Genomic DNA, 16,501 nt, shown 5'->3' with positions numbered 1-16,501 from the left:
TCTTGCGCATTTTCGAGAAAAAAATTCAGTAAGAGCGGCACTTTAAACGTTAATAACTTTTTAACGAAGCTTCCACCAACAAATTAGTATTCTTGATTTTCGTCTTATTTTGGCCTCTACTATCGCTCATTAAAATTTTTGCTAGAGGTGGCCGAACACCCTGTATGTATAGGAAAAAGTTGCTCAAAATGTTGATTTCTACAACATATTCAAATATCATCGAAATCGGTGAGACCCGGCCTTTTCTAAATAATTACCTCATTTTCTTTCAATAATTCTCCATTGCAAAAATTCTACAGTATTCTTACATTTTTTATATTTTAAAATTTTCCCATGTTATTAGAAAGTAGATATACAACGAAAGTTATACAATTTATAGTTCCTAGCATGTATAACATGTATATGTATATAACGCATGGTCGCTTCGTATGGAAAGTCAATGAATCTTCAAAAAGCGCCCAGGTCCGATTTCGAGAAATGTAAGGTCTGTCGGTCACGATGGCTTTTGTCGTTTACTGACGATTCGAACGGTTGGCGATGCCAGGCTTGCTTTCGAGAAATGTAAACGACGTCAGCGATGCAAGAGCGAGAAGGAAAGCGAGTATCAGCCTGTTCTTCTCGGCTCTTCCGAAACTCAACGAGCTCACGTACACGCAATTGAGCATAGTGTGCGAAAGCGAGGAATGAGGAGTTTCCGGGGCCCCGATGCACAGTCTGATTAAACTGATTTCGAGTCGCAAATACGTTTCTGCCGAGTTATTTTTTTAATAAATGATGTATTACAATTTAAAATAAAAAATAGAGAATTTGCGGTGTACGTATCAATGAAATACATCCTTATGAATTTTAATAATCTTGAAATTTTTAAATACTCTTAATCGATTGATTTCTCCAATGAAATTAATCGATTAATGTCCAATGATGGACCCTACAGCTTTAATTCCGTTAAAAAATAATAAAATTTATGTAATTTTATTTTCTGTCTCACTTCCTCTTGTGTTAATTTCTGAATCTGTTGATAACGTTGCGAGTGACACGAAAATGGTAATGGGGTCCCGGGACCCCAGAAACTCCGGCCGAAAAATTACATTACGTGAAACGTCTATTCATATATCTCGTCTGTGTCTCTGCACAGAAATGGCAATATCGGCAGATGCGCGGCTGCCTGAAGTAACGCGAGGAAGCTGCTTGCTATTGCAATATACCATTCTGAATATACAGGGTGGGACATTTTAAACAGGTCACCTGAATAACTCGCTTGTTTTTAAAGACAGGAGAAAATGCATTAGACCATCTTACTTGGTATCGGGGGGCTCATAATCTGGTATTACCAATTTTTTCTGTAGGTGGAGGCGTCAAGGAGATATGAAGGTCAATTCTGTTTTTGTAAATGGAACGGTATTTTTTTACTTACATTCTGATAGAGTGTTTCAAGGCGAATACAATGACCTATTATTAAGGTCATTCAAGGTCAACCCAAAGTCAACTGCAATAGAAAATAAATTGTCTCAAAGTACTCTTCGAACACTTGTGTATCACGTGTGTGTATTACGTGACATGGGTCACAAAAGATAAGCAAACATTCAATCACATTGTACGTTTATCTGTATCCTCAAACATTATTGGTAATTTGACTACCGACTAGAATACAGCTTCGTAATATTTATTCAGTCTAAGTGTTCAGTTTTCTAAAATGCGTTACACGATAGCAGAGAAAGTAGAAATGGTTCTTATTTATGGTGAATGTCATAGAATTATGAGGGAAGCGGTACGTGTGTATGGTGAAAGATTTCCCGATCGTAATAATAGACCTTCCACTTTCTGTCTTTACAAACATTATAAAAAAGTTTCAAAAAACTGGAACTGTGAATAATAAAACACGTAATCTTGCCAAACGAGCAACTGATGATGACTTTGATACTGTTACTACAAGTGTTCAAAATGGCGACCTTGAACATGGATACATAGTCTAAATCGTTGCAATACTGATTACACTGCCTGGCAAATTTCATTTGTATCTATTACAGAGCAAGCTCTTCTTATACGTTCTTGCATGTCAAGTTTGGTAGTTGGTTTTTCGCGGAACACTTCCGCCTTTAATTTTCCCCACAAATAAAAATCGAGAGGTATCAAGTCTGGGGATCGTGCCAGCCATTTGTTACTTCCTGATCGACCCATCCAACAATCTCCAAATTTTCTATTTAGAAATTCTGTACCATTGCGTGCTGAATGAGCAGGACATCCGTCTTGCTGGAACCACACGGATTGTCGTATGTCCAGTGAAGTGTCTTCTAACAATTCTGCAAAACGTCTTCTAAGATTCTCTGGTACTTAATACTATTTAGAGTGCCATCAATAAAATATGGATCAATTATTTTATTATGAAGAAGGCCGCACCAGACCTTTACAGACCAAGGTCTCTGTTTGTCAACTGCTCTCAACCATCGTGGATTATCTACTGACCAGTAATGCATGTTGTGACGGTTAATTGCTCCATGGTTTGTAAATGTGGCCTCATCGGTAAATAACAGTTTACTCGAGAACATTTCATCGTCTTGTAGTTTTCGTAAGCCCCATTCACTAAATTGTAAACGTTTTGTATAATCATTTTCAGTTAATTGTTGATGAAGTGATATGTGGAACGGATGAAATTCATTAATGTGTAATATTCGTAAAATACTTCGTCGACTGATCCCACTTTCGCGTTCCAGTTGTCTTGTACTAACATGTGAATCTCGTATTACAGCTGCTACAATATTTATCGAGTTTCCATCATCAGTTGCTCGTTTGGCAAGATTACGTGTTTTGTTATTCACAGTTCCAGTTTTTTGGAACTTTTTTATAATGTTTGTAAAGACAGAAAGTGGAAGGTCTATTATTACGATCGGGAAATCTTTCACCATACACACGTACCACTTCCCTCATAATTCTATGACATTCACCATAAATAAGAACCATTTCTACTTTCTCTGCTATCGTGTAACGCATTTTAGAAAACTGAACACTTAGACTGAATAAATATTACGAAGCTGTATTCTAGTCGGTAGTCAAATTACCAATAATGTTTGAGGATACAGATAAACGTACAATGTGATTGAATGTGTGGCGGCCAAGGCACCACATACGCCTTAGCCGTTCGAAGCCGCTACAATGTATGGTTGCACACGAGACGATGGTTGCACACGAGACGATGGTTGCACACGAGACGACCAGAGCCGCGTGAGCCGAAAAGCCGTTGTCGTCGTCTCTGACCGTCTTTTGTTTTTGAAGGCCTCTTGGTACGGTGGCGATGATCGTACCAGAGAGTCGAGCGTAACCCGCACCACGAGTCACGTCGTTGTACGACAGCAACAATACAATTGTGCGGAACGGAACAGAGCGGAGTCATTATCTTCCCGATCCCACAAATGTTTGCTTATCTTTTGTGACCCATGTCACGTAATACACACACGTGATACACAAGTATTCGAAAAGTACTCCTTGACAATTTATTTTCTATTGTAATTGACTTTGAGTGACCTTGAATGACCTTAATAATAGGTCATTGTATTCGCCTTGAAACACTCTATCAGAATGTAAGTAAAAAAATATACTGTTCCATTTAAAAAAACAAAGTTGACCTTCATATCTCCTTGACGCCTCTACCTACAGAAAAATTGGTAATACCAGATTATGAGCCCCCCGATACCAAGTAAGATTATCTAATGCATTTTCTCCTATCTTCAAAAACAAGCGAGTTATTCAGGTGACCTGTTTAAAATGCCCCAACCTGTATAAAGAAACGCTCAACTATTGTATACGAAACAATGCTGGTAGTCGGAATGTAAAAAGCGGATTGTACATTTTCAATTAGTTGAAATATGGTTACAGTGCAAAATATTACGTTACAATAACAAATTATAAGTGAGAATAAAGGACAGATGAGAGGATGTTACAGCAAATTGAAATTTGTTACATTAGACAGTTTTTTATTAGGAAAACACAAGCAGAACATGAAAGTTATGCGCTTGTCGTAACATAAATAAACGTGTGATACAGAAAGTAGTTATCGAACGCACATTATAATATATAAGATTATGTCAAGATTATGTTATGATAAGATCATCTATGAAATATGTAACATATAATACCACATCTGTTGAAATAACGTGTTGTACGTCTTGCTTTCATCTGTAAAAAGAAAGAAATGTTATACAAATTATGGTAATTATTTAGAAGAGGGGGGGTCTCACCGATTTCGATGATTTTTGAATATGTTGTAGAAATCAACATTTGGAACAACTTTTTCCCCATACATACTATAACCGATTTTTGATTTTTCTTCAAAAAAACCGCTGTTACTACAATGAATTCTGTCTATACGTATGTACGTCTATCCCTCCCATAGTTAACTGTGCTTTCACCACAGACGAGATATACGAGTAGACCTTTCACCACAGACAAGGTATACGACAATTATAACGAGGTTCAGGACAAAGTCTTTATTTTTTCCAGCAGTACGACGTCAGGTCGTCTGCCTCTTTTAACTACTCTCTGTCCATTCATTAACAATCAATGCCTCGACACGCGCTACCTGGAGACCCAACGCGGTCGTCCGCTATCGCGTCACCCGTTGCCAGGACTGTTTAGTCTCATTTGTTCTATAGGCCACATGCACCCCAAAACTCTGTCATAAATCTATCGTAGATTGAGTGTCCTTCGGTGGTCCTTACCTTCGACTCTCTTGGAAAATACATTGCTGCTAACATGTAAATATAAATTAATTGGAAATAAAACAAGTTAATTTACATTCAAAGAAGAAAGGGTTGACGATGAATGTAGAGGACTGAAGATGATTTTTCAAGTGTTTGAAATAAATCTGAACCATTGTTGCCGTGGCGAAATCGACTTTTTTGTCTTCGCCTTCGAAAAAAATTAAGTAAAAGAGTTTCCTTCATTGAAAGAAGAAAAATTTTCCAGTCTTTCATTTTCAGTAGAGGCGGTGTCAACTTCCATTCATTTTCAAATGATTGATTTTAATGAGTCAGTGTTTTTTTAAATTGCTAAACAAAGAGGACAAATAGGACAGTATTCTCAAATATTTTCAGATTTAAAAATTTAAAATTACAGTGAAATTCATTCGGTTATTTAGACCCAATAGTATTAATAGTATAAATATTTGAACGCACGTCCATAAGCATAGTACAAAAATGTCTTTTTTTTAATAGTTAAAATATGATCAAGGGGTTCTAAAGCGTGTATTTCCGTATAAAAAATTTTTGAAATTTTTGTTTCATTATGGTATTTTGCTTATACATTGTATACGCCTACATAGGTCGGAAAGTCAAAAATGAATGGGCAGTCGAGAATCTCGGCTCGAGATTATGCGAGATCTAATTTCAGCTGTGTTGAGAGCAAGAATGATAGACTCACATTCGCCGCCTTTCTCGAATCCTCGAAGCTATACGAAACGCCAGAACTCATATACAAGATGGTTGGCATTAGTGTGTGTAAGTGGAGGGGCAGTTCCCTTTGGGCACAGGTCTGCCATCTGATAATACTGCACTGTCTTTTTCAATCCCCCCCATAGTCATCTCACATGTATCTACGGACGCACTACAGCTGTCTGCCCATCAATACTAATTCAGTGCATAGTTTCTCAACTAACCGCCATCCATGAAAAGAGGCCGCTAAAAGCACCTCCGAATTTTCAGGTCCGTGTGGTAGTCAGATTGGGCCGTGAAAGTCCATAAGGTGAAAGGTCTACTCGTATACCTCGTCTGTGCTTTCACCTTATGGACTTTCGTGGCCCAATCTGACTGCCATACCGACCTAAAAATTCGGAGGTGATTTTAGCGGCCTCTTCTCATGGATAGCGGTCAATTGAGAAACTCACTGAATTAGTGTGATAGACAGCAGCTAGTGCGTGTAAATGCATACCAATTGAAAAGTACGAATTATTCGTGATTCATTGACTAGTTAAAGTTGTAAATAATTTGCTAAAAATCAGTCTATCCGCGGTTTCTATCTGAGGCATCCCTCGGGTTCGTAGTATAAGCTTCGCGAGATATCGGAGCTTCCCCCACCCCGCCGCCTAATTCGCGAGCATTACCGAGCACAGCGAACGGTCATCATTCATACTTTGACGTCAAGACATATCGGCGTTCCGCGACCGAGGTGCGTATTTCTAACCTGTTGATCTTTCCACTATTACTACTCGCGTTTTAATTACGATCTCTTGCAATACGGTTTCGATTTAATCATTACTTAATTATAATAATCGTTTGTGTACTTCAATGCATCGTTATTTCGTTTCTGTTAGTCTCTTATTGGAATTTGAAATTAAGAAATAATAAGACTTGTTGAAATCTGTCAAGACGTGTCGGCGTTTCGCGACCAACGAAGTATGTATTTCTAACCTTTTGCTATTTTCTCATTATAATCAATCATTGTATAATTATGATTTAATTTGTATTTTATTTCTGTTGCAGTCTCTGATTGAAATTTGACGCCATAGAAAGTTTTATTGGCGCGTAAAGTACGCCATAACAGATGGCAGACTAGTCGACAAATTTTGGAGGGAATGTTGGTAACGTTTAAACAATTATAACAAAAATTAACATCCATATTAATATTAATACATTTTTATCGCTTTATTACGTTATTCGTTGCAAGCATGATCTTAATTTTGTAATCGGTCATTGTTAAGATAAAATATTAAAATCGTTAACAAACTTTTTATCTACGATGTTTCGATTTATCTCGAAGTATACAGAAATGGCGTCGGTAGATATTAACGATAAATTGGAATAGTTTATATTATACTGTATTCTGATCGCAATTAAATATTTCCGACTGTTATTTATTTAATTGATTGTTTATATTTCTTTATGAATTGTTGTAATTGCAATTTGCATATTTCGATACAAGTTTCAGAAAACGTTGTAACTGCGGAGTTGGAATATGCTATTCAAGCATAAATAACTCTCGAACTTTAAATTCTTTCGGAGTACATATTTATAAAACTTACGGGATATTCTAACATTTGATAAAATAAATATAATCATGCTTACAACTCTAACTATGAAACTTGGTGATATAATATTTATAAATTGAATAATTATTTTCGTAGATAATATTTTGTCGTTGAAATTCTCATTGATTGAGAATATTTCGCCTTCGTGGCATTGATCTTTTAAGTGACAAACTATGTACACAACAGTGCTAAGTAAAGCAGTGTTTCCTATGTACAACTCTAGTAAGAAGAAACAAAAAAATCAAAAAATCAAGGCAAAGCACAGGTGTGCTTGTTGTGCTTTTGTCTCCTGTCCCTTTCTTTTCAGCTTTTTTCTTTCCAGGAAATTTGTTGGCCGCGCGCAATGCGGCCGGTAGATTCAGTGATTGTGCGTAGCAACAAGTTTGTTTCTCGGGGCAAAGTGACCCCGAGTAAGTTGTCGTTCACGGTGTTAGGCAAATGCGAGAATAGAAGCAGTGTTTCTTACTCAGTATTAATTTATTTCCAGAGCATCGTGGCTCTTTCTGTTTTCTGAATCACGAGAATAGAGTCATTTATTTGCCGATTTCAATCTTCGGCCGCGGTAATCTAATTTAATACTTTCTAATCAAATTGATTATTTTTTCAATTTGAAATTTAAACTCCTCGTTACCGGAATTAGAGTCAGTGCATGAAGAGGACTATTGAAGAGGACTATTGGGCGATGCTCCACGAGCAAACAATGTAAGTATAAATTTATACTTTGAAATTTTTAATTAAAAATCTCTACAGTTTTAACAATAGATTCTGATTGTCTTTTTTGCATCTTTCTTACAGTCTCTGGACCTGAATCTAACCAGCAGGACCATGCTGACTGATGGATGACTTTGACGACTTCCAGTCATCATTGGTGAGTCGTATGCTGTTTGTGTTCCTCTGATCCCCAACCATGTTGTAGGATGAAAGATCCGAATCAACACGGGTGACCAGTTGTATACTTGCTATTTTTAACGAGTTAAGTGACCGCGGGTATGAAAAATACCCGTGAGTAGTAACATCAACTGTTATATTTTTTAGAGCAGGTTTTAGGGTCCTCTTGCACTCGGATTTCTTAATGTTACAAATGAATATTACACATTATGATTATTATACAATTTTTACAACTATATATAACGCAATCTTTAAAACATTATATTTATCATGTAATCGAGTAAAATATGAATGATAATTATTATGACATTGTACAATAATATTTACAACATTAATATAAATTATTAAATATTGATCGTTTATTTAATTAATACATCGCACAATGTATTTAACGTGCAAGAAGGTATTTCGCGACAGGTCGATTTTTGAGTCAAAGTAACATGCATTTTATACTAGCTTTAATCTTTTAAAAAATTTACTTGGACGACAGAATCGACCAAGGATAATTGAATATTTTGAATAACTATTTAATGAATTCATTTCAATTTTTAAAGTAAATTATTAGTATTTTTCAATATTAACGTATTTTGTTATTGATATATTACATATAACAAGTCGAGTCATTTTAACTAAAAATTAAATACGAAATACCATTTAGCTATTAACCAGTTTTTCTAGTCAGGATTTTCAGACTAATTTTTCCGTGTTCGTTGCCTAAGTTCATGCACATGCCCAGGTGCTATTTGCATGAACGAAGGCAACGGGGCACGATGACTCTATTAATAACAATTCAACAACATATTGACGACTGACATTGGTTAGTGAAGCGTGCGCGACGTACTGTCCACATGTGTATGTTGTAGTTAGGTTGTGGAAGTGCGTCGTTTCAGATGTTGTTATAATTGTAATTTACATACAGAATTTTATAACATTAGATTTTTATCAATAATAATATCAAATTTCAATTTATCATTTATTTGAATACTTTTGATCTTAATGGATTTGAATCTTAATATTTTTCAATCTTCAATGATACATTTATGCAATAGATTTTATTAAAGACTATATTCCATATATTGAAACGTTCTATACAAATATTTATGTATACATATGTAGGATTAAAATTGTAATTTAATCACTTAGTCAGAACTCGCGAATTAACAAAACATGGAACAAGGAACTTTATTAACACCAGAACAAACACCAAACAAATAATATTCACTAAATCGTTACAATCGTAATCACAAAACCGTTATAATCGTAATGACCGTCACGTACAATCGTTTCGTCGTCGAATCGACCGGCAAAAGACCCCCTTGCCTTCTCGACGCGTCCTTTTTAACCCTTTCCCGTCCCAAACATCCGCCGATTCCATATCCGGAGAAGTTTCCAGAACATTCCCGTCGTTTCGCAACAACGTTCCGTTACCATACTTAATACATTCATACATTCATACATCCAATCATGCAATCGTTCAGGGTCGACACATTCACGCAATTCAATCCTTTCCCGAATGTTCTTAACATTTCCAAACATTCCATCTCTATGGCCAACGCACTCATACATTCAATCGTTCAATTAGAGTCGACACATTCAGATCACTCAGCCGTTCTTCACGATCGATACGAAACGACGGAAAACACTCGTCTCCTACACATATAATATAAGTATACAAAGATCACTAGCCCTTGTCAGTCCACCCCAGAAACTTGTACGCCCACAATTAGAGTGTGAATGAAGTCAGTTATGTCCGGGTGTCGGAAGAACCCCGGGGAGTCCTCTCTAGTTTAGGTCGCGCCCGGACATTGAGAATGAGAACCGTGGAGTGTTTGTTTGCTTGATTGAGTTTTGCAATTTTTTATATATAGGGTTAGGTAGGTAGGTAACTTCCTTTCTGGTATGTGTGCTAAATTTAAGTAGGTAGGATCAGGGCAGGGCTGCCACATTAGTTACTTGGGTAGGCGCGTTTTCGCGTTGCAGTTCTGTTCCTGTAGTTACGATTTCGAGGGTAGAAATCTTGCTGATTCAAATGGTGTATGCTGTTTGTTTCGGCTTTATTTTCGACTCCTTGAATCGCGCAACCCTTAAAGTCGCTCTCTCGCGCTCGCGGTCGTGATTAGGTCCCTTTCGAAACGTTCGTCCCGCTCGAGATTCACCACATATGCTCGACCAACAATTCGTATATTGTTGGAAGACTACGTATTGCACAATATCTCGAGCCCAGTCTTAAGTAAGTTTCGGGCATCGGCAGGACCGCCGAAGAGGCAGGCCCTGACAAACTGTTTCAAGAGTGGGCTGCAACAAATGGCTCTGCATCTTTATCTTCGGATGAGAATGGAAAGTCATTCCTGTTACTACTTTGTCACTTAACTCGTCTGTAGTTGTAGTTAGTTTATTTTTCTGGCTGGCTCACGTATGCATGTACTTTGTATATGATTGCACCATACATACCAGCCGTAAGGGCAACTCGCGGTTATGATATACATAGAGTTGCGAAATTCGCGTTTCCTTTTCAGGGTAGTGCTGCGCCTTGACACGATACGTGTTGCGTCGCAACGTCTCACAGCTTGATGGCATACCAATTTAGACCCAGGACAAGGGAAAACCCTGTAGCCGGTACGTGCCGATACAAGGCCACTATGGAACAATAGCGACATTTGGTCGCCGGAAACCTTTCCAAATTTCGAAAATAGTTTACAGCCTAGGCACCGTCATCCTTTGCAACGACCTCGACTTTCCTTTACCAAGACCACCCCTTCGTCCCGATCGTCTTCCACTTTCCTCCTACTTTCTTCTCCAAAATAACCATCCCACGACTTCTCCAACATTCAATTACAAAACTGTATCCGTCCACATCTTACCATCACTCAAAATCTCCAACACCAATCAGAACTCCTCCGACCTGTAATGTTAAGAAAAAAGAGTCATCCTGTTTAGTTCGTTCCAACCATCGAACACCGAAACCTACGAAAAAACGCTCCTCACAAATTACCGACTAGCTGTAGCTTATAGTTTCAACGTGATTCGGTTACAGTGTGTAACCGAACAGTGTATCACGATTCAGTGTAACAGTGATACACTGACCGAACGAACATCTACGACGTTCAACATTTTTGGTCCTTCGAGCCGGATCCTGTGCTTCGAGTGCTTGATCCATTAATATCATCCAACCAGCAGTCGGTGATTAGCCAACATTAAAGACGACGCCCACGATCCTGCGTACCTTTACGCAACTTAGAACGACAGCAGCAACTAGTGCTATTGTCGTACGCCACTTCGAGGAGCCAGTAGCCAAGACGAGGACAACCTGCCAGGAGCGCACATCGTCCTAGTGGAACAGACTCAACCACGAGGAAGCCATCCTAATCATCCTTGGAACATCAGGGAAGGCGTAGTCTCAACATCAGCATGAGTCTTGGCTGTACAGCATCCATCCGCAGCTAAGAGTATCTGTTAGGAACTTGGCGAGGTTTACGATACGGTCGCTTGTGAATACCGCTATTTTTGAGGATAGCTAATTTCAATTCGCTTGTTAATAGTTACAGCTAAACGAGGAGTCAGGGCCCTAAAGAATCATTACAAAATTGAAGCAATTAGGAAGGGCCCTGCTCCGTCGTCCTCAATAGCGATTGACGTGTCATAAACCTTACAACTAGTCGCGCGGTCGAGTAACGACCTTAGTACCTGGGCACGGTCCCCGGTCGGGTGTTAGGAATTTTCCATTTCCAGGGAGGTCTAGTTTGTACCCCGACTGGTGGGCGGCAACCTAGACTAGGCGGTTTTTGGAAATCCAACCCCCGACCAGGGACGTCGACCGATTGGTCAGGTCCTTTACGCCTCATCGGCAATTTTAGTATATAAGAAGAACATTGGAAGAGTTTAGTTAGATTAGCAACAGAATCATAGTTAGAAACGTTACTGTATTACTTATTGAATTCAATAAACACCAAATACACAACCATTAATTTCCTTCAAACGAAGGTGGTCCTTCGAGTTTGTATTAGTCGGCACACACGTGCAAACTCAACAATTTCCGAACGAGCAACACTCGACCACGGAAAGAACAGTATCAGCGCAACGTAAGTCTGCACACTTGGTATTAATCGTCAATTTCCGTTATCTATCCATCTCAATTATTTTCTCCTTGTAAATTCAAACCGAAAAACAATGGCGTCCGAAGACAATAGCAAACGCGAACGCGAATTGATTAGAAAACGCGCTGCGTTTAAAACCAAAGTGACCACGTTTGCACGGTCATTAGAATCATTTAGTGATATCACGCTAGGAGATGTAAATCATTTAAAAAATCGTCTCGAAAAACTAGAAGGTGATTATGAAGCCTTTAATCTCGTTCAAGATGAACTGGAAACAATCGCGTCAGACGATATGTTCGAAACTCGACTCGCGGAACGTGCCGCGTTCGACGAGAAACATCATAAAGTCGCTGTTGGATATTATATAGAAAACTAGTTTATCGATGAATTAGCACCGAAATCGCCACATCTCACGTCGGAATGTACGTATGTTTTTTTTGTTTTGTATTGCGACGAGGCATGCTTGGGCGAGGCCTACTCTGTCTCTAACTACACGTGTGTAAAGACCGCCATTAGTCGAGTATTATTAGCCAAGTGTGTCGATATTGTATTCGAAATATAGACAATTATTTGTGGCATTGATCCCTGTGCACTAAATAATCCAACAGTCGCTAGAAAGGTTCAAAACATTATCGCGATGTCAGATCAAGTGAACCAACCGCAGAGAGAGTAAGACAACCCATTGGTAACCTCACGCCCTAATATAGTAGCAAACCCGGTCGAAATAGCTTTGAGACCCTCATGGGCTGTCCCCTCAGAGGTACACGTAAAATTGCCGACAATGGACTTACCGAAATCTATTTACGATCCTGCCTCACAGGCAAAGCAGCCGAAAAAATAGAGTCATTATAGACTACCGCAGCCAATTATGTAGTTGCATGGGACCTGCTCGAAAGGTCATATAACGATCCAACCGCAATCATTTACAATCGGGTAAAGGCACTTTTTGAATTACCGACCTGCACAAGGGTCAGTGCAACGTCTGTAGGAGAGATATTGGATTGTGCTAGCAAACTCTATCGCGCTGTTCAGGCGACGAACCATCAATTTTTAGAAGCATTTCCAATTTACGCAGTCGTATCGAAATTAGATGTTCAAACGCGCTTACGTTGGAAGGAAAGAATTCAAGGGAACCCTTTCCCCACTATGGATGAATTATTAGAATTTTTGCGGGTACGTCACAAGGTACTAGAGAATTCACAGTTTGACCGGACTTTCGACAGATCGGATAGACCACAACCAAATAAACGCGCGATAGAGACCAATCGATCCACATTTGCTTGCCCAACGTCTAAACTAGCGTGCCATATACGTAAGGAACCACACTATACGTATCAATGCCCCAAACTAACTAAGGTAGCAGTAGAACAAAGATACGAAGTCGTAAAACAGTCAGGATTGTGCGGCAATTGTTTACGGCCTAATCACACGGCCAAACAATGCATCGTTGGTACCTGTAAGCAGTGTAAGGCAAAACAACATACACTGCTACGCAGAGAAACGAATACAAATCAGCAAACAGATCGAGCCAATGTAGTGTCGCTTACAACAACCACACCATTCGAAGTGATTCTATCCACCGCGATTGTAGAAGTCTTAGATAAAAACAATAAACCTCGACCGTGTCGAGTCTTGCTAGATTCTGGGTCGCAGTCTAACTTTTTAACCGAAAGCTTTGCAACAAAACTAGGACTAAAACGAGACCATATGGAAATTCCAGTAGTTGCTATTAACCAAACAATTTCACAAATACACCACATGGTGAAATCGCGTATCAAATCACGCATTAATACATTTAGCACCGAATTAGCATTTTTAATCTTGCCGCAAATTACAGAAATTCTACCGTCCCAAGCAATCCCAAAACAACAATTGCAGCTACCTGCTAACCTTCCGTTAACCGACCCAGCCTTCTGCAGACCCTCCGAAATAGATGGTTTACTAGGCGTCGAAATATTTTACAAATTATTGTGCGTAGGACAAATAGCCATAGCAAACAACCAATTAACACTACAAAAGACCAAACTTGGTTGGATAGTTGCAGGAAAATTAAATTCCTAACGTAATAGCAAGGCATCTATTTGTAACATTTCCTTACACCCATTGCAATCGCAATTAGACCGGTTTTGGGAAATAGAAGAAGGTCCGCATAAAAAGTTGTTGTCAGGCGAAGAATCAGCGTGTGAACAACACTATCAACAACATACTACGCGCGATCCAAGTTCAGGACAATATACAGTCCGATTACCATTCAAAGAAAATCCAACGTCACTAGACGACTCCCATTCCATAGCTCTTAGACGGTTTTATTCCTTAGAACCTAGCCTCGCGAAAAATCCTGAAAATAGAGTAAAATACACCGAATTTATGAAAGAATATCACCTTCTAGGTCACATGTCCAAATTAGACTCATCACGCGGTCGTAAAACAATCAAGTGTTACCACAAAGCTTCGCGTTGTGTTCGATGCATCGGCCAAAACTTCGAATGGAATATCGCTTAATCAAACGTTAATGACAGGGCCAACGATACGAGATGACTTGTATTCCATTCTACTTAGATTTCGATGTCACTCATATGTCCTCACCGCGGACATCGAAAAAATGTACCGACAGATAGTTGTGCACCCACAGGACCGCAAGTATCAAAGGATATTATGGCGCGACAATCCGCAAGCACCAATAGACACGTACGAGTTAAACACGGTTACGTATGGTACTTCCGCGGCCCCATTTTTAGCCATTCAGTCGTTGCAACAGTTAGCGAAGGGCGAGTCTAACTGCCTAGAGCCACAGCCGTATTGCGGGAAGATTTTTATGTCGATGACCTGCTGACAGGTACCCAAACGTTCGACGAAGCCGAAAGAATTCGTGATCAAATTATTACAATTTGCCGCAGGGGAGGACTGCAACTTAGACAATGGGCCTCGAATGACGAGAGGCTATTGTACCGATTAGACAAAACAGAAAACACACATATACGACTAGACTTAGACGAAACGGTAAAAACGCTAGGCATCTAATGGAACGCGAGACAAGACATTATAACATATACGGTTACAGACATGACACCGACGCAACGGATAATGAAACGCACCATCTTATCAAAAATCGCATCATTATTCGATCCGCTAGGGTTGTTAGGGCCTGTAGTTATACAAGCTAAATTACTTATGCAGAGTCTTTGGCAATTAAGGGTAGATTGGGACGAAACACTACCAGTAGATATACATACTCGTTGGATAGAATACTGCAAGGAATTTCAAGTACTACGCAACGTCCAGTTTGAACGACAAGTAACCATAAAGCACTATAGTTCCGCGCAAATACACGGTTTTTGCGATGCCAGTCAAGGGGCATATGGTGCATGCATATATATCTGTTCGAGTAGAGAAGACGGCACAATAATCACTAGATTACTCTGTTCGAAATCCCGTGTCGCGCCGCTAAAAACCATTAGTTTACCACGCCTTGAATTGTGCGCAGCTCACTTGCTTGCAAAACTGTACAAGTCAATCTTGATAACACTACCCAAATTAACGTTTGAAAAGGCCACGTTCTGGTCCGACTCTACAATTACACTACATTGGCTTAGAACACCACCGCATAAATTAAAAACCTTTGTTATGCATCGAGTAGCTGAGGTACAAGCTATTACCAACAATTACCACTGGCGTCACGTTCCATCCGAAAGCAATCCTGCAGACCTAATTTCTCGAGGCGTTAACCCAAGGGACATACAACAAAATAATCTGTGGCATTACGGTCCTATCTGGTTAACGTATTCCGAAGTCTCGTGGCCAAACTTGATCTTATTGTTAGAACCAATCGAGCTACCTGAAACGCGCCCTCTTATTACCTGCATAGTTCGAATCACTCATTGGGACGTACTCGCAAAATTCTCGTCCTTTCAACGCTTGAAACGAGTTTTCGCGTATTACCTTAGATTTGTAACCAATACCTCTCGTAGAGAAACCCTAAAGGGTCCGTTGTCTGCATGCGAACTTCAAATAGCCGAAATGCGAATCATAAAAACCGTTCAACGGGAAAAATTCGCAAAGGAAATTAATTCACTGTTATCGAAAACCCCAATCATGAATTCTTTGACACCATTAAACCCGTTTATCGACAAAGACGGGATATTACGAGTAGGTGGTAGGTTATCCCATGCAACGCTACCATATAATTCCAAACACCAGATCCTCGTACCGAAGAATCATTCGGTAACTAGAGCGATCGTATGTGATGAGCATTTGAGAAATTTCCACGCAGGTACGTCGGCTACCTTGAACTCCCTGCGACAAAAATACTGGATACCGAGCGGAAAACCCTTAGTAAAACAGATAATACACAAATGCATTACCTGTCACAAAGCCAAACCCGCGATACCAACCTATATAATGGGCAATTTACCGAAGGGTCGTCTTATTCAGGCAAGACCGTTTTTACATACAGGGATCGATTACTGTGGTCCATTCTTCATTAAAGAAAAGGTTAACAGAAATA

The 16,501-nt window shown here is 39.3% G+C and overlaps 1 protein-coding gene across 1 annotated transcript; it reads left to right on the top strand.

Moving 5' to 3' along the window:
- The first annotated feature begins 13,143 nt into the window (after positions 1 to 13,143).
- LOC122399668 lies at positions 13,144 to 14,830 on the top strand. The gene is made up of 3 exons (XM_043400510.1): positions 13,144 to 14,026; positions 14,117 to 14,419; positions 14,517 to 14,830. The coding sequence occupies exons 1-3, from the start codon at positions 13,144 to 13,146 to the stop codon at positions 14,828 to 14,830; spliced, it is 1,500 nt and encodes a 499-aa protein (XP_043256445.1).
- Positions 14,831 to 16,501: the final 1,671 nt, after the last annotated feature.

Source organism: Colletes gigas, unplaced genomic scaffold (assembly GCF_013123115.1).
Source record: "Colletes gigas isolate AHSC1104 unplaced genomic scaffold, ASM1312311v1 Colletes_gigas_Sc00014, whole genome shotgun sequence".
NCBI classification, from domain to species: Eukaryota; Metazoa; Arthropoda; class Insecta; order Hymenoptera; family Colletidae; genus Colletes; species Colletes gigas.
Note: the sequence above shows the minus strand (reverse complement) of the source record. Positions and strands in the feature narration are given on the sequence as shown.

Excerpts from the sequence above, each read along its gene's own strand:
- LOC122399668 (XM_043400510.1), top strand. The coding sequence starts at position 13,144 with ATGGATGAATTATTAGAATTTTTGCGGGTACGTCACAAGGTACTAGAG. Across the intron at positions 14,027-14,116 it reads ACTACAAAAGACCAAACTTG|ACCGGTTTTGGGAAATAGAA; the intron begins GTTGGATAGTTG and ends AATCGCAATTAG. Across the intron at positions 14,420-14,516 it reads ATTAGACTCATCACGCGGTC|GGCCAACGATACGAGATGAC; the intron begins GTAAAACAATCA and ends CGTTAATGACAG.